Source organism: Myxocyprinus asiaticus, chromosome 25, assembly GCF_019703515.2.
Source record: "Myxocyprinus asiaticus isolate MX2 ecotype Aquarium Trade chromosome 25, UBuf_Myxa_2, whole genome shotgun sequence".
Lineage (NCBI taxonomy): Eukaryota > Metazoa > Chordata > Actinopteri > Cypriniformes > Catostomidae > Myxocyprinus > Myxocyprinus asiaticus.
The window spans coordinates 3629809-3653980 of record NC_059368.1 but is presented as its reverse complement, the minus strand read 5'-3'; the positions used below and the strand labels follow the sequence as shown (position 1 = coordinate 3653980).

Sequence of the window (24172 nt, the reverse complement as noted above, 5' to 3'; positions counted from 1 at the left end):
CCAAGGATTATAGCAGGTAAACAAATGTCCTGTTGTAACATACCATGCAGGTAAGTTTGCGTTCTTGTGTCTCACTGTCTGGAGAGGTCTTAAAGTCTCCGTCTCCTGTCTCGTGATCATCTAGTTCTCCACTCGAACGCTCAACCTCAACATGTAGACGACCTGCGACCTACAAAAAAAGAAACACACATACAAAAACCAACTTTTCAGACATAAAATGAAAACATAAAACAACGCCTACTACAGATAAAATAAGTTCATAACAATCATCCAAAATGTTGTTTTGGTACTTTGTTTGTGAACTGCTCTGTGTACACACCTCCCCCTTCTGGTTGATAATGGGTACTGCATACTGCAGCTTGACGTCGTACAACAGACAGGACAGGAAGATGTTCGCCACACCTATAAGACAGTGATTCTCCTGCTCATCGAAGAATGGATCAGCACGCTTGAAGTATGAACGCATGGCCTGAGAGAGTGAAGATACCGTAACACTTTTAATTAGGGGTGGGTAAAAATATAAATTTTCCAATGCATTGTGATCTTCATTTGAATGATCTCGATATCAATTCTTAAATCCCAAGATTGATCTTTTAACCTCTACTACAATGTGAGGAAATCACAAGCATTTGCAACCAAATTTCATGCTATGTGGCCTAAATGTATATATTTGGCCACTGGCTGGTAAATGTTTAGATTTCACTCACCAGTGATTGTGTTCAGTGTAGTGGTTAAGTATTCAGCAGCGAGATCATTTACTGTGTGTTGTGTCCAAAGACGAGATCCACGAAACCAATTTGTCATTGAATAATGTCTCTTTTAACACCCTTTCTGTTCTTTACATAAAGTTGTTGATCAAAAACACCAAAAAATAACCATTTAATTCTAATCACGCAAAGCACAGATGATGTAAAGCCGTTCGAGTCTCTCTCGTTAACATGCGCTCATTTACAGACGATCTTTACATAAGTGCCGGTTTTCTTAAAGTGACAGTAACGGTTTTTAGCACATGTTCAACAAATCAATGTAAATACCTGTAAATAGTACAAATTATGCAATTAAACATGTAACTAAATATATGCAATATAATATTATATTTATTGATTGAACACATGGATTTATTCATTTAAAAACAAAGCTAAAATTTGAACACATTGATGAAAAGCGAATTAAATATACTGAGTTAAATTAATATTTTCATAATGTACCTAGTTAGAAGGTCCTCTGTGTAATTAACAACATTATCTGTGAGAGAATTTCTTTCATATGTAAGTAAAAGAGACATTGTAATTGAAAAATACCCAAATGAATCGATATCGAAATCAAATCAAATTGAGAGCTTGTGAATCGGAATCGAATCAGGATATCTGTATTAATACCGAGCCCTACATTTAAAAGCTCACTTCATCTATATATTGGCTTAATTTAGTCCATTATTACACAATATAAAACACTTATAAATGAGCCACAACATTTTTAAATACTTATATTAGGTACTGAAGTAAGTTTAGTTAAAAACCCAAATGAGAGCATTTAAAGCCACCACTCGTGTTTTATTGCTGTTTGATGTTTTCTTTCAAGTTCTAGCATGATTTCTTTAAAGCTTAAGCATAACTTATTTAATGTCTAAAGTGATTTGACATACAGGGTTGTCCTCGTCATAGTCTTTCCACTCCTGATACAGTTCTCTCATGTCCACCAGTCTGTTCTCCATCTTCTCCATTGCCCAGATCTGCTTCCCTTTTCCCTTTCTCCTCACCTCCACCGCAGGTTCACTCAGAACCGTATCACGCTGCAATACACAAATATGAACTCTGTATTGAAATAATACTTCCATCTCTTAATACAGAACTGGAACTCACACAGTTCTTTGAAAATAATATAGAACAGCAGTAACAGAAATATAAAAGTGAGAAAGGCAAGCATGGAGACTCCTCTCCTGACCTTGCGGTTGGCGTTGAGGTTGGCTGCAGGTATCTGCAATGTGACTCTATATTCAGTTTTCTTGTTGAGTTCCTCAGCGATGAATCCAGCTTCCTGCACCAGTAGATTTGCTCTGACGATCTGCTCTCTAAGTTTACGGAGACTCCGGTTCATCAATGCCTCCCTGAGACCACACAACACAGCATAAATAAGCACATACAGTCACCTCACACCCCTTCACTCTTTTTTCCAGTTATAATGTTTCTTCAAAATGTAACTCAACACACAATAATGAAAGCACATGTTTAGGCACACATTTACAAACCTTAGTAAATTTACCAAAAACCTAAATTATGGGGAACATTCTCATCTAATCAGAGAATCTTGCATCACATATGTAAGCTCATATCACCCAAAAGCTTGTATTTTATTAGTTTTTGATTTTTTTTTTCTAACCAAAGCAAAACAAATCAAATACAAAAAATAAACAAAACATAAAAAAATAAAATAAAGTTATATATAACATAAAAAAAGAACAAACCAAACAAAAAACAAACCAAAAAAAAAAAAAAAAAAGCACTAAACAAAACATAAAAACAAACAAAACACAAAACAACCCCTCCCCCAACAACATACCCCCCCCCCAAAAAAAAGCAAACCCAGAAAATAAAAACAAACCCAAATGAAAAAAATAAAATAACACTAAACTAAACATAAAAAACACCAAACAAAACAAAAAACAAACAAAAAAGCACTAAACAAAACATACCCCCCCCCCAAAAAAAACAAGCAAAGCCAGAAAATAAAAACAAACCCAAATGAAAAAAATAAAATAACACTAAACTAAACATAAAAAACACCAAACAAAACAAAAAACAAACAAAAAAGCACTAAACAAAACATACCCCCCCCCCCAAAAAAAACACCAAACAAAACAAAAACCAAAAGCACTAAACAAAACATACCCCTCCCCCCCACAAAAAACAAGCAAAGCCAGAAAATAAAAACAAACCCAAATGAAAAAACAATTATAATACTAAACTAAACATAAATAACACCAAACAAAACAAAGCACAACAAAAAATAAATAAAAACACAGAATAAAAATACAGAACAAAACAAAAATGCACCAAACAAAACATAAAATCAAACAAAACACAAAAACCAAAAAACACACACACACACACACACACAAACTCATCGACACTATCGCTGCGTCTGAATATCCATACTTCTCTACTATACAGGATGCCAAAAACAGTATATCAATGGAGTAGTATGTCCGAATCCACAGTATTCAAGAAGCAGTAAGCGAGTAATACCCAGATGACCTACTACTTCAATGCGGATCGACCGGACACATAATACCTCAGGAGATGAGGCGACATCAAGTTCAAAACGCTGGATTTAAAAGAATAGCGGTGAACCGCGAGTCAGACGGCTCTTCTCAACTGTAAGTGCTGCATATACCAAGATAACTGTTCCTTGTGCTTAAATGGTGTGTGTATATGCGGGTCACGGGTCAATACCCACGTCTCCGGATAAAGTATGTCTGAAATCTATTCATACCTCGCATGCACACCTAAAAGAACTTAGTATTGTTTTGGCGACAGATAAGTGTGTCCTTCATCAAATACAGTACATACTGTGACAGTACACGGTTTCGGAAGCAGCATCTGTGTCAACATTCTTTTACTATGATCCTCATGACAGTTGCCTGTTTGACAGTGTTTTGTGAATGAGTGGGTTTGAGTGTATGTGTCAGCTCTCACCTCTCCTCGCTCCACTGCCGCAGTCGGCTCTGTGTGAGAGAGGCGTTCACTAAGCTCAGGTTGAGCTGCTCGCTGCTACGGTGGTGCTGTGGATGAGAGCCCTTCGTCTGCAGCTCTGACGACAGACGTTTGCGCAGCTGCTGCAGCTCCTGCTCGTACATCAAGCGCTGACGCTCCAAAGCCGAACGCTTCTCTTCCTCATGCCTGCGCTCGAGAGAATGAAGCACTGACTGCATGGGGTCTGACAGACAGAGAGACAGAGAACGTTTCAAACAGTTGTTGAAACTTAAGCAGTGCTTGAAGTGGGCGGGTACACAATACCGGAACTTCTATAATTTAGTCTACATTTTAGTCTAATTCTAGTCTTATGTACCGCCACTTCTCAGAGTCTCCCGGTAAGATGTCATTTCTTTTTTTAATGCAAGTCAGTGGGCGATTCTACGCAGCCCTCCCATCACTTTTATCTAACCCTCCAACTGATTTCTATAAAATCGTGTCACAGTCTTAACATCCGAGCGCTCTGCGCAAAACTCAGAGGTGAGTTTAACAACAACACTCAGCAGCGTGTGCAACAGCATCAACGGTCGTCAGAAGTTATCTGATCTTAAAAACAAGAACCAGCAACTTTTAGGTAAGCACATATTATCACAACTTACAGTGCATCCAGAAAGTATTCACAGCGCTTCACTTTTTCCACATTTTGTTATGTTACAGCCTTATTCCAAAATGGATTAAATTCATTATTTTCCTCAAAATTCTACAAACAATACCCCGTAATGATAACATGAAAGAAGTTTGATTGAAATCTTTGCAAATTTATTAAAAATAAAAAATGAAAAAAATCACATGTACATAAGTATTCACAGCCTTTGCTCAATACTTTGTTGAAGCACCTTTGGCCTCAAGTCTTTTTGAGTATGATGCTACAAGCTTGGCACACCTATTTTTGGGCAGTTTCTCCCATTCTTCTTTGCAGGACCTCTCAAGCTCCATCAGGTTGGATGGGGAGCGTCAGTGCACAGCCATTTTCAGATCTCTCCAGAGATGTTCAATCGGGTTCAAGTCTGGGCTCTGGCTGGGCCACTCAAGGACATTCACAGAGTTGTCCTGTAGCCACTCCTTTGTTATCTTGGCTGTGTGCTTAGGGTCGTTGTCCTGTTGGAAGATGAACCTTCGCCCCAGTCTGAGGTCCAGAGCGCTCTGGAGCAGGTTTTCATCAAGGATGTCTCTGTACATTGCTGCATTCATCTTTCCCTCGATCCTGACTAGTCTCCCAGTTCCTGCCGCTGAAAAACATCCCCACAGCATGATGCTGCCACCACCATGCTTCAGTGTAGAGATGGTATTGGCCAGGTGATGAGCGGTGCCTGGTTTCCTCCAGACGTGACGCTTGCCATTCAGGCCAAAGAGTTCAATCTTTGTTTCATCAGACCAGAGAATTTTGTTTCTCATGGTCTGAGAGTCCTTCAGGTGCCTTTTGACAAACTACAGGCGGGCTGTCATGTGCCTTTTACTGAGGAGTGGCTTCCGTCTGGCCACTCTACCATACAGGCCGGATTGGTGGAGTGCTGCAGAGATGGTTGTTCTTCTGGAAGGTTCTCCTTTCTCCACAGAGAAACGCTGGAGCTCTGTCAGAGTGACCATCAGGTTCTTGGTCACCTCCCTGACTAAGGCCCTTCTCCCCCAATCGCTCGGTTTGGCCGGGCGGCCAGCTCTAGGAAGAGTCCTGGTGGTTCCAAACTTCTTCCATTTACGGATGATGGAGGCCACTGTGCTCATTGGGACCTTCAATGCTGCAGAAATGTTTCTGTACCCTTCCCCAGATCTGTGCCTCGATACAATCCTGTCTCGGAGGTCTACAGACAATTCCTTGGACTTCATGGCTTGGTTTGTGCTCTGACATGCACTGTTAACTGTGGGACCTTATATAGACAGGTGTGTGCCTTTCCAAATCATGTCCAATCAACTGAATTTACCACAGGTGGACTCCAATCAAGTTGTAGAAACATCTCAAGGATGATCAGTGGAAACAGGATGCACCTGAGCTCAATTTTGTGTCATGGCAAAGGCTGTGAATACTTATGTACATGTGATTTTTTTCATTTTTTATTTTTAATAAATTTGCAAAGATTTCAAACAAACTTCTTTCACGTTGTCATTATGGGGTACTGTTTGTAGAATTTTGAGGAAAATAATGAATTTAATCCATTTCAGAATAAGGCTGTAACATAACAAAATGTGGAAAAAGTGAAGCGCTGTGAATACTTTCTGGATGCACTGTATTTGATCAAATGTATTTCTTAAAATTACATAGCTGCTGGGTGCAGTGAAAACTACAGACTTTTTTCTCCCCTTTTCTCCCCAGTTTGGCATGCCCAATTCCCAATGTGCTCTAAGTCCTCGTGGTGGCGTAGTGACTCGCCTCAATCTCAGTTGCCTCCGCGTCGGAGACCGTCAATCTGTGGATCTTATCACGTGGCTTGTTGAACACGTTACCGCAGGGATATAGCGCATGTGTAGGCTTGACGCTATTCTCCGCAGCATTCACGCACAACTCACCACGTGCCCCACCGAGAGCGAGAACCAAATTATAGCGACCACGAGGAGGTTACCCCATGTGACTCTACCCTCCCTAGCAACCGGGCCAATTTGGTTGCTTAGGAGACCTGGCTTGAGTCACTCAGCACGCCCTGGATTCAAACTCGCGACTCCAGGGGTGGTAGTCAGTGTCAGTACTCGCTGAGCTACCCAGGCCCCCAAAACTACAGACTTAAAAAAAAATACGTCACAACTGTTACAGAAGTGACCTTTTTCAACTAAAGATAATTTGCTGAAAATTCTGCTATAAAATTGAATATAAAAGTTTTATATTAGATTGCCATTGTTTTCTTATGTAGGTTGATATTGTCAAAGATACAGACTTTAGCGGATCTTAATGCTCTTCCTCAGTTTTCATAAATAATAACCCTACATTGTATGCTTTTATTAAGTAAAGTTCATCTAAACCTATTTGTTCGTTGAGGGTGTGAGGTCATGTTTGTTCTTCAGCCAGACCTTAAAAAATGTTAATGAAAACACCCTGACTTTTTTAATGAAAATAAACACGTATTATAAACAGTGTTTTGTTTTTCATGTTAACATATTAGTTACAATGAAAGTGTTGGGTTAGATAGTTACGGAAAAAAGTCTGGCCCCCGTCTGAATAATTTGGCCCCTGAAGAGCCCTGCCGTACAGTATAAACCCCCAAATTGATTTGTTGATTTTGAATTAAACGTATGTTTTGAACAAAAGCAAAGTCTCGGAGTATCATTTATTTACACAAATATCGAGTTTAAAACAAGGAGAGTACCAGCACTTTTTTCTTCCTCTCCAAACACTGGTTGTAAGTCATATATAAAGCAAATAAAAATAATAATAATAACAAAATAAATTAACTAATAAAAATATTTATGGAGATATACGAGATCATTTCTTTTCAAATTAAATAATACATTTTTATTATTATTATTAAAGCATATACATGGTATAAAATTTACAATTCTTTATATATAGCTTTTATTTCATATTTTTATTTTATTAAATATAATATTATTAACAAATGAAATCAAGAGATTCAGTGTCAGTCATGTTACACAATTAATTCTAATAGATATGAAATGTTAAAAATAAAGAGCTGTTCTCTGCTTAAAGTAGTACAAATTGGAGGCCACAGTGACATCTTGTCGGTTGAAAAAAATGTAATACTTGAAATATAGCCACAGGTGGGTGTGGGCGTGCATTGAGACATTTTAAAACTTACAGGTGGGCAAAATGACCAAAATCTTTTATCATGGTTTAAGTAATTTTATATCTCTGTAACACTGTGGACTTAGAGTGATCAGACCTGTACAGACTATTTTCCAAAATGTCCAGGACTCTGCTGAAAATCTTAGCAGACAATCTGAACAAAAACTGCAACTTTGACAAAAAGCAGCGCGCTCGCGTGAAATGATCCAGTATCAGTTAATGCAAACATGCGGATGTTGGCAACTGGAGCTTGATTTATTCAGGACTGGGCGTGTATAAATAGCCAAACAAAGCAGCTCAGGGAGGGTGGAAAAAGGGAGGAGAAAGAAAGAGAGAGATGCACGGCTATTCATTTGGGATTATCACTGCCAGATCAACACATCATTAACCTATTTCTAACCAAACTACTCTCCTTCGGTCTCTCTCCACTCTACATACGTATCCAATGGCATGGAAGAAATCCACTCAATGCCCACAGCGCAAGAGAGCTGCTGCTTTTGGGCGCATCTGTAACATGTACAGCAAGTGTGTATTGTCAATAAAATCACAATTTCTATGTGTGATGAATGGTAAGATTATCAACATAGTTACACAGGAATCACAGGAATTCACATATCACATGGTGTAAAGTCGCGCACAGCTGATATTAAGATGCGCAATGCACATGCTCAGATTCGTGGGTTTGACTCGGGATTTTACATGGCACGCAGTTACAGAGAGTTCCCAATTCATTTTCGATTGTAAGCAACAGGAGGCAAACTGGACTGTGACAACTGAAATGCCTAAAATATAACACATATTTGCATTTTCCAAGATACTCCTCTTGGATACTGAAGGACAGGCGTCTCTCATTCAAACAGTTCTCACGCATGCGCCTGTCTTTGTAGGGTTCCTACAGATTATTAGAAATTTGCTTTTTTTTTCATGCATCAGGAAAAACTCATTTGAATGCCTGTGACCACAGATGTTTTCAAAGTGCATCAATGTTTTGATGTTTCGAGTGCTTTGAAAAAGGGAATTCTTTTGCATAGCAATTGGTTCAATTCGTTGGTTCAATTACAGTTAAGGAAAGGCAAGGCACGTTTATTTGTATAACACATTTCATACACAGTGGAAATTCAGAAGTGCTTTCCATGGAAATGATAAAAAAAGATACATAAGAGATTATTAAAAACACAAAGAGCCTAATTAAGTGTTTTATTTATGGAAAATTATATAAGATGAAGTTTTCATTTATAAAGTATTTAATTCACTGACTGGATTACTCAATTACACACAACATGGCTTAATATGAATAAAATTGTATTGATTTTTCAGAAAACTGTAACTATATCATGATATATATATCGTTATCCTGATATAAAATGACTCTTATCGTGATATAGGATTTTGGTCATCTCTCCCAGCCCTACAGCCCTGATGTGCGTTGTGTGATGTGTCTCTCTCACCGTTGTTTCCCAACGCTTTCATCATCACCTCCGTCTGAGCGGATTCAAAACTGAAACTGGCTTCACTGGAGCCGTGACTGAGACGGCCCACATCCAGATGCTCAGGGTTCAGCCCAGCCTTCATCACACCACCCTCCTCATCCTCAACACCAACACGATACACGTTAGAGATGTTTATCCTGAGAAACACAAACAGAACAAAACAGTCTTTTTTTTTTTTGTTTACACTTTTGTAGCATTTTCCCGCTGATGTCTTTGATAGATCCATGTATGACCTGACTGAATGCATCTGACTGACCTGAAGAAGTGGTTGTTTCCCCACAGAATTCGATCACCATGATGCAGCTGGACAGGAGCGATGACAACAGATCCGTTCACACACGTACTGCAAACAAACAGATAGGGCTGAATATAAACCACATACAAATCCTTCTATACTACTGTTAGTAGTGATGTACAGACATATAACTGTAAGACCAATTAAGTTATTTGGCTGTTTTGCTATGACACCTGATGGATGGATGTGACATTACCAAAACTCGTTCAACAGCTTTGGATAATGCACATTTTCTGTTTTCAAACAGTTATGTGTGTTACACGTGTGTTATACAGGTATGTGCTACCAAAAAATGACATTATTAAAATTGTCGACCATTACTGTACAGTAAATATTTTTAATGACTCCATTCATGATTTTAGAAGACACGCATCAACGCTTTACGTATTATATTCCATGTGCGTGTGTGTGTGTGTGTGTGTGTTTATGATTACCGGGCGTTTCTCTTTGGTGTGAGAGTCACTCCTGTCTCTTGTTTGATGTCTATGATGCAATGCTCTGGTTGAATTGCCAAACCACACAACTGAATGTCCTGAGAGTCCGCTGAACCCACACGAGTGTGTTCCTGTGTCACAAAACACACACAAACGTAACTGGAAATACAACACACACTTCACTCATACCAAATGAGTGTTTATTGTGTTTTTCTTCAACTTTGGGCAATTTCATGTCTTAGAGGTTTCAACTTTTTTTTATTTTTGTTATATGAAGCTCACATTAAAACTTTGAAACATCTGACCAGGACTTTCATTTATTTTTGGTAGTTTTCAAATGTATATACTTTACTGTTTTACTATTACATATGTTGCAATATTAAACAATGAAAATCCATTACAAAAATACAAATTATTACATGTTTAAAACGATGATAATCTAAACAAAGAGTGACATAAACCATTTCAATATTTATTGTGTGGAAATTATTTCTATACATTTTCCAATATTACGACCGTCCCAACAATTTTGTCCCTAATAAAGATTTTTATTTATTTTGTTCAAAATTTTATTGTACTTGTTAAGTCGACAAAAGTTTCAGCAAAGAGCATGCTTAAGTTGAAATATGAGACAGGTGATATTTGAAAAAAAAAAAACAAAGAGAAATCAAGGTACATATCACTTGTGAGTAGGGCTGACACGATTATGACATTTGGCTAAGGTTTCATTTTTAATGATTATGATGATTAATCATGTATTTCAGCACTTTCACAATTATGTCTATTAATTGTCATACAAGTCGTCATTTATTTATATTTCACTTGGAATCATACAGTAAAAAAAGAGATATACGGTTTCCTTTAAGGCTTTACATATTCAAACTACCTAAAAATAAATAAATAAATAAAATTAGAATTATATTTTAAACATCAAATCTAGTGCTGTCAGTCAATTCAAATATTTAATCTCGATTAATCGCATGATTTTACATAATTAATCGTGATTAATTGCAGATTTTGAAAGTGCTGGCATTTGACTTTATATACACGTTTCCTGTCAAAATGCATTTAGTTCCTTCATAGAAAAGAAAACAATATGCAATGATAACGTTTTATTAACATTTTCTACACAAATTTTCCACTTTAACTTTCACTCTCAGATGTGAAAGTGAAACTAAACAGGCACCACATGTGACTTTCAGATGTAAAAGTGAAAGTGGAGATCTAGAGTAAAGAAGGACTTAAATACTGATCTGTTTCTCACCCACACCTACAGTATCACATTGCTTCTGAAGATATGAATTAAACCACTGGAGTCTAATGGATTACTTCTATGTATCTTATATGTGATTTTCAGAGCTACAAAGGTCTGTTCACCATTCACTTGCACTGTGGACCTACAGAGCGGAGATATTCTTTTAAAAATATTTGTTTGTGTTCTGCTGAAGAAAGAAAGTCATAAACATCTGAGATGGCATGAGGTTGAGTAAATGATGAGAGAATTTTGGGGTGAACTATCCCTTTAAAATATTTTCAGTAATTTGCTCCTGTACCTTTAAATAATACACAAGCAGCTCATTGAGGGCGGGATCTGCGTTCAGATTGACCAGGAAGCATTTATCGTCGATGACTCTTATCCCAGATGACTGGAGAGAAATTCCCAAACTTTCCAACTGCTTCTGTCGCTCCTGAAGATCCAAACACACTCACATCAGAGAGAAAACGCAAGTCCATTTGGATAAAAGCGTCTGCTAAATGAATAAATGTAGAAAGTGAAGCCTGTTTTTTGCACCAACAATATTTGTAATTCTCATTACTGTAAAGTATACAGTGGTGGCCAAAAATATTGGCACCCTTGGTAAATATGAGCAAACAAGACTGTGAAAAAAAAATCTGCATTGTTTATCCTTTTGATCTTTCATTCAAAAAATTCACAAAATTCTAAACTTTAATTGAAGGAAAACAATTGAAACAGGGGAAATATTTCATTATTAAATAAATATTTTTCTCCAAATCATGTTGGCCACAATTATTGGCACCACTAGAAATTCTTCTAGTAAAATATATCTGAAGTATATTCCCATTCATATTTTACATGTTTTAGTACACCTGGGTGACTAAGCACATGAAATTGTTCAGCCATGACTTCCTGTTTCACAGGGGTCTATATATGAGGTAACAAACAGGCCAAATTCCCTAAATCATCACAGTGGGTTAGACTAAAGAATCTAGTTCTGATGTGCGGAAAAAGGATTTTGAGCTTCACAAAAAGGGAAGTGGCTAAAAGAAAATAGCCAAAGCATTGAAAATACCCATTTCCACCATCAGGGCAATAATTAACAAGTTCCAATCAACTGGAGAACTTAAGAATCGGCCTGAAAGAGGATGTGTGTCTATATTGTCCCCACGCATGGTGAAGAGGATGGTTCAAGTGGCCAAAGAATCTCCAAAGATCACAACTGGAGAATTGCAGAAATTAGTTGGGTCTTGAGGTCAGAAAGTCTCCTAAACTACAATCAGACATCCCCTACATCACCACAAGTTGTTTGGGAGGGTTTCAAGAAAAAAAGCCTCTGCTCTCATCCAACAACAAACTCAAGCGTCTTCAGTTTGCCAGACACTACTGGAACTTCAAACAGGACCGGATTCTATGGTCAGATGAAACAAAATAACAAAAAAAGAGCTTTTTGGCAGCAAACACCAGAGATGGGTTTGGCGCACACCAATGCCCACGGTTAAATATGGTGCTGGATCTTTAATGTTGTGGGGCTGCTCTTCTGCCAGAGGTACTGGACATCTTGTTTGGATACATGGCATCATGGACTCTATCAAATACCAACAGATAAAAAATCAAAACCTGGCTGCCTCTGCCAGAATGCTTACAGCAGGACAATGATCCAAAATAAACATCAAAATCAACACAAAAATGGTTTACTGACCACAAAATCTTTGCTCATATTTACCAAGGGTGCCAATATTTTTGGCCACCACTGTACTACTACAGTCACAAAAATCATCCTGTCTGGACTAGAGGAAAATTGATATATCAGTTTTTCCGATTAATCTGTGCCGTTAGATGCTTTTTGGGACTATCGGTTATTGTCAAAATTCTGTGCTAATAGTTGCAGATCATTTTTTTTTATTATTCCTCTGTAAGATTCTACAGTTAGAACGGCGGCGTCTAGCGGTGAAATAAAAACAATCACTGACACCTCGAGTAGATATTGCTGTATCATCATTGACAATACTTTTATCCTCACTTCAATGCACATTTCATTATATAACATAAATCAAATGTTCTAAATTAAAGCGACATCATGCAAAGAAAATTGCGACTATATGTAAACGTGCCCCGTCAGCACAACGTGTCTCCAACTTCACACCTTGTGAATAATTATAAAACAAAACCTCATCTGGTGAATATATAGTCTTTAGAAAGCCTCATTTGGTAAATACTTAAATATAGAGCATTTTAACAAAGCCAACTCTCTTTCATTTCAAAATAAGAGTCCTAAAAATAAGAAAGTGTATTTCTTGTTTAAGTTAAAGTCCTGCTTTATGCACCAAACCTTCATTTTTTTATGGTTATTATTGGGATTTTTGTTGCACAGTTAACTGAATCTGGAATTTATTCCTTTGGCCTTGTAGCCTCTACGTCTGTGCCCATCATAGTAAGGAAAGATTACAAATTTTCTTTTAACATTCTAGAAATCGATTTTAATATCTATCGGCCGATTAATCGGTTATAAGTCTTTTCCACCTCCTTAGTTATCATATCAGCTAAGTACACTATCGGTCGACCTCTAGTGTGGACACAATGATTTGTTTGACTAAAACCGGTGTAAAGAAGATTTGAAATATAGTACATATCTTATAGACTACTTTCAAGGTATTTTTACGGTGCTATTTTGAAACTTGATAGCTTGTAGTCGCCGTATGTTTTCACTATGTGGAAAAGAGCAGCATGAATATTCTTCAAAACATCTCATGTTATGTTTCACAAAAGACAGTAAGTCATACAGGTTTGGAATGACATAAGGGTGAGTAAATGATGACAGAATTATCCTTTTTTGGGTCAGTTAGTCCTGAAATACCTGTGCAACCTCCTCTGTTTTCCTGAGTTTCTCCTCCCAGGTGACTGTCATCTCCTGGATCAACTTCTCTGACTCCTCCAGTCTCTCTTTCAGCTCTGGGGCTTTCATTGACTTTATTGCGCACACAAAAACACAAAGACACACTGTTAAACATTTGCTAGAGGCCAAACTTCAGGTCACATCCAGCAGACTAAACTGCAGATGGGGTCCAAAAGTCTGAACCCACACTGAAAAACAGTTTCTTTTATTCATTTATTAAACCTGGAAAAGAAATTTAGGAGTTCACTTAACCAGTAAGCAAATTGGCATATATATCGAGCTGATGTCTGTGAAAGAATCTGTATTCATGACTTTTTGACAGAAATTCTCCAACCGTTTGCAGAGACCACTACGCCTTTATTGGAATGAGTTTTCCCTATCTGTCTATTATCGTGCTATCATAAGTTTCAGGTTACCTGCCACTAAACGTCACATAAAAACAAAAGGAACTATGGTTGGTTGCTTTAGATGTCAGTCAGACGGTTTCTTCATGTCTAAGTGGGAAATTCTTTGCCATAATGAACTGACAAAAGTCAAAAGTCTGACTCTCTGAGACTATTGTCTACTGTAGTATGCAGTACCTCAGCCTCTGTCAGTTGGCTGCGCAGTTTCTCCACTTCTTCTCGGAGCTCTCGGATGATTCTGGCGTTCGGATCTTCATTGACCACAGCGTGATTAACAATACTTTTGGCCCGGTCAGCGTATCGTAGTGTGGAGAGAGTCTCGTCATAGTTGTCGGCAGCCGGACTCACCGTAGCAACCATAGCTGTGCGACTGTTTCCTCCTAAACTGTCCTGACATTCAAAAAGAGGAAATTGCATAAAAGCATATCAATTAAATCAACATACTGTAAACAGTAAGACAGACCGTCGCATAGATTGTCAAAAAAAAAAAAACTGTCAAGAGGGGGGCCTGCGTAGCTCAGCGAGTATTGACGCTGACTACCACCCCTGGAGTCGCGAGTTCGAATCCAGGGCGTGCTGAGTGACTCCAGCCAAGTCTCCTAAGCAACCAAATTGGCCCAGTTGCATGGGTTAACCTCCTCGTGGTCGCTATAATGTGGTTCTCGCTCTCGGTGGGGAGCATGGTGAGTTCTGCGTGGATGCCGCGGAGAATAGCGTGAAGCCTCCACATGTGCTACGTCTCCGCGGTAATGCGCTCAACAAGCCACGTGATAAGATGCGCGGATTGACGGTCTCAGATGCGGAAGCAACTGAGATTCGTCCTCCGTCACCTGGATTGAGGCGAGTCACTATGCCACCATGAGGACTTAGCGCGCATTGGGAATTGGGCATTCCATATTGGGGAGAAAAAAAACAACAACAAAAAAACAACAAATGTCAGATAGACAGAAAGAGAGAGGAGTAACTTAAAGCAGATCAAAGTTAAGCTAAATCGACAGCATTTGCGGCATAATGTTGATTAACACAAAAACGTATTTTGACTTATACCTCCTTTTCTTTAAAAAAAAAGAAAAGAAAAAATAGAGTTCACAGTGAGGCACTTACAATGGAAGTGAATGGGGCCAATTTTTGGAGGGTTTAAAGGCAGAAATGTGAAGATTATAATTTTATAAAAGCACTCACATTGATTCTTCTGTTAAAACTCATGTATTATTTGAGCTGTAAAGTTGTTAAAATCATAATTTTTACAGTCATTTTAAGGTTTGTTGAGATTACATCGTCAAGGCAACGAAGCTCTAAAAGTGGCAATAAATTTACACATAAAAGGTAAGTGATAAAAGGTAGGGTGATTTTATCACACACAAATTATGTTTATTATACATCTTGTGGCTATATGTTTGAAACAGAGAATATTTTAACGTTTAAAAATTGGCCCCATTCACTTCCATTGTAAGTGCCTCACTGTTACCCCGATTTTTGCTTTTTTTAAAGAAAAGGAGGGATGAATATTTGTAATGTTAATAATACAAATAAATACTTAATATAGTTATTATTTGTATAATTACTGGCTTAATTGCCCAATCAGCACACAGGGCTGTATCTTTCAGTTTTACAATATGAAGTTTCTCATCACCTTCAGTAACCATGTCAGCACCGAGTCTCTGTAGGGAACAAATTTACTCTTATTTTTTCCAGCACCCTGGTCCGCCAATGCTGAGATCACCAACCCAAGAGTGGTGAGAGACCTGACACACACACACACACACACACACACACACACACACACACACACACAATCATCAGAACCACTGATGTGTGTAAAACCTGAAACAAACATTACAGGAATCTACCCTTGTGGTTTTATAGAGGGATTAAAATTAGCTGTTCATCAATATATTTTTTTACTATCCAATGCAGATGCTGACAGCAAGAGAGCAGGGTGGCATATAGCCGACATAATAATAATATTTGTATATTACAATTTAATCATAGCTAGTAAGTTCAAAATTAATTTAAACACGAATTACAAATATTCCATTCTCAATTAATCTGAGGATAAAAACTGCATGCATGATAATTATATCCTTCCTAAAGAGCTTGAAAAATGCAGTTTAAAATAGTTTTAAAAAGTAGTTTTAGTATAGCTAGTTTATATTAGAGGTCGAGCGATAGTGAATTTTACCAATGACTAAGGTGGTGGAAAAGGCCGATCACTGATTAATCAGCTGAAAGTTTTAAAAATCAATTTATTGAATGAAAAAAATATATATTCTTAGTCTTTTCTTACTATGACGGGCATAGACACAGAGGTTACAAGAATTTTAAAAAATAAACAAATAAATCCCAGTTGCAGTTTATTGTTCAACCAAAATATCCAATAATAAAAAGCATTGGTGCAGAATGTTGGACTTTTAACTCTAAACAAGCCCACAACACACATGGAACTCTTATTTTGAAATGACAGACACTTGATTCCGTTACAGTGCTCTGTATTGAAATATTTACCAGCTTTTTATAGCCTATAATGTAAGGAATAAGGCTGATTATTATTCATAAGATATGAAGTTGGAGACACAATGTATGGGTTGACGGGGCACATTTCCATATAGTCGCATCATTCTTTGCATTCCACACACTTAATTATCCAAACATACTGTCAGTGATGAAAGATTTAGATACAGCAAATCCCCACATGACTGTTAATCATGAATAAAAAAATAAATAAAACTATCTGCAACTTTCGGTGTAGATTTTTGCAGATAACTGATAGTTTCAGAAAGCAACTATCGGCACAGATTAATTGGTAAAACCGATATATCGGTCTACCTCTAGTTTATACAATAGTTTAGCATGCACACCACAGGACATGTCAACTACTGGAAACAAATGTGTGTGTGTGTGTGTGTGTGTTGTGTGTGTGTTTAACCTGTTAATGTTGCTTCCTTCTTTCAGTCTCTCTCCTGCAGCTCCAGTTTTATCTGCTCTTTCACTGCCGGCCAGATCCACCAGACTGAGTTTACTCACTTTCTCTCCACTCGTCTGAAATACACAACAGCCAAACAAACAGGTTCAATCAACCTATGAATGACTTACTTATAGATGACTCTATGCATCACACTGGGATAGAAGAAACTATTTAACATAACCTTGAAAAAATACATTTTATTTTAGAAGATCTGTGTGTCTCACCCCCGTCTTCAGGTCTCTGAGTGTGTGAGTCAGAATAATGTTGAAGACGGCGTGTGATCGGCTGCTCTCCTCGTTCATGTTTGTAGCCGCCACAGTGCGAGATTTATTCCCCTCTGACATGAGAGACTCGATGTCCTGATAAAGAAGAGATTCATTCACAAACATGCAGCTTTAGCACTGAGACCATTAGAGATTAAGAACTTTATACATCCGATTGGTTTGGAGGATATTGTGAAAAACCTTGTAGCAGGCCACAGCGAGGCGAGACAGCCCGTCCACATACGGTCCCAACACATTATGCTCTCGGACCCTCAACACCTGTCGACTCCTGAGATAAACAACACAATTTTCATAGTATGGAGAAAAAAATGCAATGAAAGTGAATAGTGATTAAGACTAACACTGTGCAGAACATCTCCTTTTATGTTCCACAGAAGAAAGAAAGCCTTACAGGTCAGGAACAACATACGGTTAAGTAAACAATGACAGAGTTTTCATCCCTTTAATCAGAATATGGACCTTAACTGGACAATGATGTGTATGTAAACGTGGTCTTTGATCCTTAAGGCCCCTTTTGAGAATTAACACTTTGAAAACCAACAAGATCTCTGTCCTCACCCTTTGGGATCTAGAAGGTCTCGCACCTTCTCATTGTAGATCTCCATGTAGGAGACCTCGATGGTGAAGCTCTCCCCCTCTCTCTGCTCTCGTACGGTGCGTTCAAACAGAGAACTGCAGAGACGAGGAATCAGACCGGGCTGTTCCGATGTGCCCATCATTGTGTATGACTTTCCAGAGCCTGCAGCCAATCAGCACAAAGGGAACCAATCAGATATCAGACTGCAGGAAGTGATCAGATGTTCAGGCAATGGGTAAACAACAGTCTCATCTTCAAATGGATCAGACCATTTGATGTATAATGCATACAAAAACAGAAAGAGACTTTCGAAAATTGCAAGCTCCAATCTGATTGGCTGGCTTTACGCAATTTCCAGAAAAAAAGTTCTAAAGGCTGCTATACTGAGCAATTCCAAATTGATAAATATGCCAATTTTTGTGAGATACATGGCATCAATTTTTTGGTAGACTCAAATGATTTAAGAGTTTTGTACAAGGCACTTTGTGGTTAGTAAACTAGATATCCACAATTTATACAACAGTAAGTTCCGTCCCATTAATCTGATTGGACGTGAAGCGTTCCAAGAGTGACGATATACAGTCCAAAAGCATCGGGATACTTCACTATTTATATCACTCCACTTTTATTTTATTTTTTACTTAATTAACTGATTCGTTCAGTGATCATTTCTGGAGATTCTACATCTTTAGTTTTTATTTCTTTTTTATATTCAATTTGTCATTACAGTTTTAGTTTAGTTAACGCTAGTTTCAGTTTGGCTCATTTTTATTTTAGGCTGACAAAGATAAAGTGTTTACTGGTATCATTTAAATATGTTTAACGTCATTAAATTTCTCAAGGCAGTCTTGTGGCATTTTTATGTTTAATTAAGGTGGATTGTAAATGTTTAAAATGTTATAATAAACTGTGTATCAAAAACTAAAATTAGTTTGAGGTCATTTTTATTTTATTTTATTTTAGTTACAGCTGAAGACAGAACTTTACATACATTTATGTTAAAGTCATTAAAATGCATTTTTAATCACTCCACAGATTTAATATTAGCAAAGGATAGTTTTGGCAAGTCGTTTAGGACATCTACTTTGTGCATGACATGAGTAATTTTTCGAACAATTGTTTACAGACAGATTGTTTACTTTTAATTGACTATATCACAATTCCAGTGGATCAGAAGTTTACATACACTAAGTTAACTGTGCCTTTAAGCAGCTTGGAAAATTCAAGAAAATTATATCAAGCCTTTAGGCAATTAGTCAATTAGCTTCTGATAGGCTAATTGGAGTCAATTGGAGGTGTACCTGTGGATGTTTTTGAAGGCCTACCTTCAAACTCAGTGCCTCTCTGCTTGACATCATGGGAAAATCAAAAGAAATCAGCCAAGACCTCAGAAAAAAAAATTGTGGACCTCCACAAGTCTGGTTCATCCTTGGGAGAAATGTCCAAACGCCTGAAGATACAATGTTCATCTGTACAAACAATAGTACACAAGTATAAACACCATGGGACCACACAGCCATCATACTGCTCAGGAAGAAGACACATTCTGTCTCCAAGATATGAATGTAGTTTGGTGCCAAAAGTGCAAATCACTCCCAGAACAACAGCAAAGGACCTTGTGAAGATGCTGGAGGAAACGGGTAGACAAGTATCTATATCCACAGTAAAACAAGTCCTAAATCGACATTACCTGAAAGGCTGCTCAGCAAGGAAGAAGCCACTGCTCCAAAACCACCATAAAAAAGCCAGACTACAGTTTGCAAGTGCACATGGGGACAAAGATCTTACTTTTTGGAGAAATGTCCTCTGGTCTGTTGAAACAAATGTTTAATTGTTTGGCCATAATGACCATCGTTATGTTTGGAGGTAAAAGGATGAGGCTTGCAAGCTGAAGAACACCATACCAACCGTGAAGCATGGGGGTGGCAGCATCATGTTGTGGGGGTGCTTTGCTGCAGGAGGGACTGCTGCACTTCACAAAATAGATGGCATCATGAGGAAGGAAAATTATGTGGATATATTGAAGCAAATTCTCAAGACATCAGCCATGAAGTTAAAGCTCGGTTGCAAATGGGTCTTCCAAATGGACAATGACCCCAAGCATACCTCCAAAGTTGTGGCAAAATGGCTTAAGGACAACAAAGTCAAGGTATTGGAGTGGCCATCACAAAGCCCTGACCCAGTGGCGGATTTAGGCATGGGCGATATGGGCAGTTGCCCAGGGCGGCATCTTCGGTCAACAACTTCGGGGCCGTTCTCATTTACAATCAACTCCCAATGAAGCGGGTTTCGCCCAGGGTGCCATACAAGCTAGAACCGCTACTGCCCTGACCTCAATCCGATAGAAAATTTGTGGGCAGAACTGAAAAAGCGTGTGCGAGCAAGCAGTCTTACAAACATGACTCAGTTACACCAGTTCTGTCTGGAGGAATGGGCCAAAATTCCAGCAACATATTGTGAGAAGCTTGTGGAAGGCTACCCAAAACGTTTGACCCAAGTTAAACAATGTAAAGGCAATGCTACCAAATACTAAAATGTAAACTTCTGACCCACTGGGAATGTGATGAAAGAAATAAAAGCTGAAATAAATTATTCTCTCTACTATAATTCTGACATTTCACATTCTTAAAATAAAGTAGTGATCCTAACTGACCTAAGACAGGGAACGTTTTCTACGATTAAATGTCAGGAATTGTGAAAAACTGAATTTAAATGTATTTGGCTAAGGTGTATGTAAACGTCTGACTTCAACTGTAGTTTTGGAGTTATAAAAATGTTTTTTTAGTTTAGTTTCAGTTTTTTCCAATCATGCCAGTTTTTATTTTGATTTCAGTTAATGAACATGTTTTCATTATTTTCATTAATGATAAGAACACACACACATCAATCATTGAGTCATTCACCATCGAAACACTGGACATGAAAATGAATTATTCATTCAAGAATACACAAGGATTCGTTCGAAAACGCTGATTCGTTAACGAATGAAATCCCACTAGTTCAAAACCAGAGCATTGAGGGCAGTGAAGAAAGTGGAGTTGTGCTTGATGCTTTGGCTACTTTTGGGAACATTTTCACCGGAGCAGAAAAAAATATGCAAACTAACTGGCCAATATTTGTCTGAAACGCAAGAAATAGTACTTACTTTTCATTTAGCTGTTGTATAAAAAGCACTTTGTATTGAGAGTTCTGTTCCATTAAGTAACTGGTTTCTTATAACTTTTGGATAAAAATTCTGACCACTGCACTGCAAAAACTGACTTTCAAGACAAGTCTTTTTGTCTTGTTTTCCTGCAAAATATGTAAATGTCCTTAAAATAAGATAAATTTACTCAGGAGGCAAAATGGTGTAAGATATTAAGACTTGTTTTCAGAGAATATATCTTGAAGTAAGCTTACAAATACCTGACAAATAAGCTTAATTCAAGAATGATGTAAGCATTTGTTTCTTACCCCACTGGCAAACAGTATTTTCTTGTTTTAAGCATGTATAAGCTTACTTCAAGATATCTTCTCTGAAAACAAGTATTACACAGTTTTGCTTCTCAAGTAAATGCATCTTGTTTTAAGGACGTATAGATATTTTTATTAGAAAACAAGACAAAAATACTTGTCTTGAAACTCAGCTTTTGCAGTGTAAGTCTACACATGCATTTTACACGAATTCCTTTAGTGTTGTCTGTATAAGCTTTCGTGAATTCTGTAATCATTTTGCATAGATATCTTGTCACTATCTGTACCCGTTTGGCCATATGCAAATATGCAGGCGTTATATCCCTGGAAAGCGCTGTCCAAAAGACTCTCCCCGAGACACTGAAACACCACATCCTGACCTGTGACAGCAAAAGAGTTACACATTACTAAATCATATACCGTAATAATGAGTGTTTATCAGTAAATCAGCTGAAATTATATAAGGGTAACTAAATAATACAAAATGCAGTTTAGTGATCAAAAATGACTGAAAAATATCAGACCTGCAAACTTGGCCACCTCAGTCTCGTCCATAGACCAGAAGCAGTAATCATACGCAAAGACCTGAAAGGAAACATTACAAATATATAAATACAATGTAACATACGCAAACAAATTGAAGGTTTGTCAACTTTAGTCTTCGTCCAGTGATAATCACTGTGGTTTTAGGAACCCAGAATATTATTATAGGACTGTAATACATTAGATTATATTATATTAAAAAGTAAAACATCAAGTGATTATGTAAACATCTCGGCAGGCCTAGTTATATACGTTATTCATAATAATATAAAGTAGAAAACACATATGGGAACTCACCTTTGGTTTGCCCCTGCATTTATGAAAGAAAAAAACAAAATATTCATATATGGACAAACACAAAAATCCTGGGAGAAAAGGCAATTCTCAATCATCATTTCATAAATCACTGTAAATAACCAAGTGAAATGAATAAATATACAAAATACATTTGAATCACAATGCGAGGGTGTTGTGGGTGGGTTGCTAGAGTGTTGCAAAGTAAGCCTTTGGGAATTTTGTTTTTTGTTTTTTTGCTCGTTTTATTGTCTGCAAAGTGAAAATCATCAGTCCGATTACTCAGAACAGTAATATCACGCCTCTCCTCAACAAACCACATGATTTGAGGATTCATTTGCAGGACAAATTGTTCAGGACAAGATATGCAACAAATTTTAATACTTAGAATTTGTTCAAATCCCTATCCCTGAGTGTGAGCATTAGTTAAAGTGAAACTTGCCTTAGCAAAGTTAAGCAAACACCAATCATATTAACATTTTCCTTACTGTGCGTGACTTTTGTAACTTGCCCTGTTGACAGAAAGAAGACACTCAGTCTTTTCAAGCATTTCAAGATCTTTATAGAATTTATGGCCTTATTTCAGTCATTATGAGTTGCGCTTAATTAAAAAACAAAGTGGTTTTCTTTGAAGCGGTTTGCCCTTATCTGTAGTTTGCTTTCATTAGAAAACCAACCTGATATAATCATCATTATAAATAACACCCACCTAAGATGTGATGCTTGCACTTTAGGCTTCATAATAAAAACAAAAATTTGCTGTAAGGGATTATTATGGAATTTGGGTAAACATTTTACTTTCTTGTAAAACCTGTTTGCAGCACGTCAAGACAGCAAACCACTGCAAGTTACAGCAGAGAGGCTTTAGCAATGTGATACATTAAAGCAATACGCCATGAGAGGCTGTGTGCTGCAGTGATTTTACCATGAGTAAAGGGTGTTCTTAGCAGGGGTGACGCTAGGGGTGGGCTTACCGGGCTTAAGCCGCGGATATTTTTATAGCCTTGTACTAATCACTGAGATTTCACGTGTGCAGTAAAATAAACTCCTTTAGAAGCACTATTCTGCTTGCTGCACATCAAGCAGTGTCTCTTTTACATTCATTCACTCCTGACAAGAACTGCCCACTGAGACAAGAAGTAACGACTGATATGTAAACTGGCAAATCATCGATAAGAAGTTACATTTGATCGAGCCAGTGAGACTGAAACTTTTGGACTTGCACTTCAAGATCCGGCTGCTTCAGGCATGTGTAACTACTATATAACTTATTGATTGCATTGTCAAATGAGGCTAACTATTTGGTCGCTAAGAGGGATAGTTTACCCAAAAATGAAAATTCTCTTATCATTTACTCACCCTTATGCCATCCCAGATGTGTATGACTTCCTTTCTTCTGCAGAACAAAAATTATGATTTTTAGAAGAATATTTCCGCTCTGTAGGTCCTTACAATGCAAGTGAATGGGTGCCAAAATGTTGACGCTTCAAAAAGCACAAAGTCAGCATAAAAGTAATCCATAAGACTCCAGCGGTTTAATTCATGTCTTCAAAAGTGATATTATAGGTGGGCAGTGGTAGCTCAGCGGGTAAGGCTCAGGATCAGAAGGTCGGGGGTTCAAGCCCCAGCCCCGCCAAGATGCCACTGTTGGGCCCTTGAGCAAGGCCCTTGACCCTATCTGCTCCCAGCCTAGCTGGGATATGTGAAAAGAAGAATTTCACTGTATATGTGCAAATGTATAATGTGTGATAAATAAAGAAAATTAAAAAAATTAAATTAAATTAGTTGGGGGTGATATGCATGAAGAATGTGAATCAC

General features: G+C 37.7%; 1 protein-coding gene across 4 annotated transcripts in view; it reads right to left on the bottom strand.

Moving 5' to 3' along the window:
• Nucleotides 1–24172, bottom strand: part of kif13bb (kinesin family member 13Bb) — a 54866-nt gene that overhangs the window by 24048 nt on the left and 6646 nt on the right. For all 4 annotated transcript variants that reach the window (XM_051654308.1, XM_051654309.1, XM_051654311.1 and 1 more), the window contains 19 exons: nucleotides 22358–22370; nucleotides 22042–22102; nucleotides 21805–21897; nucleotides 18046–18226; nucleotides 17668–17755; nucleotides 17428–17562; nucleotides 17165–17277; nucleotides 15872–15983; nucleotides 14416–14628; nucleotides 13796–13906; nucleotides 11255–11389; nucleotides 9702–9832; nucleotides 9229–9315; nucleotides 8931–9109; nucleotides 3696–3936; nucleotides 1945–2107; nucleotides 1646–1792; nucleotides 320–469; nucleotides 44–169 (listed from right to left, as the gene is read on the bottom strand). In XM_051654308.1, coding sequence (XP_051510268.1) covers nucleotides 44–169; nucleotides 320–469; nucleotides 1646–1792; nucleotides 1945–2107; nucleotides 3696–3936; nucleotides 8931–9109; nucleotides 9229–9315; nucleotides 9702–9832; nucleotides 11255–11389; nucleotides 13796–13906; nucleotides 14416–14628; nucleotides 15872–15983; nucleotides 17165–17277; nucleotides 17428–17562; nucleotides 17668–17755; nucleotides 18046–18226; nucleotides 21805–21897; nucleotides 22042–22102; nucleotides 22358–22370 — 2479 coding nt within the window. The remainder of the gene's footprint in view (nucleotides 1–43; nucleotides 170–319; nucleotides 470–1645; nucleotides 1793–1944; nucleotides 2108–3695; nucleotides 3937–8930; nucleotides 9110–9228; nucleotides 9316–9701; nucleotides 9833–11254; nucleotides 11390–13795; nucleotides 13907–14415; nucleotides 14629–15871; nucleotides 15984–17164; nucleotides 17278–17427; nucleotides 17563–17667; nucleotides 17756–18045; nucleotides 18227–21804; nucleotides 21898–22041; nucleotides 22103–22357; nucleotides 22371–24172) is intronic.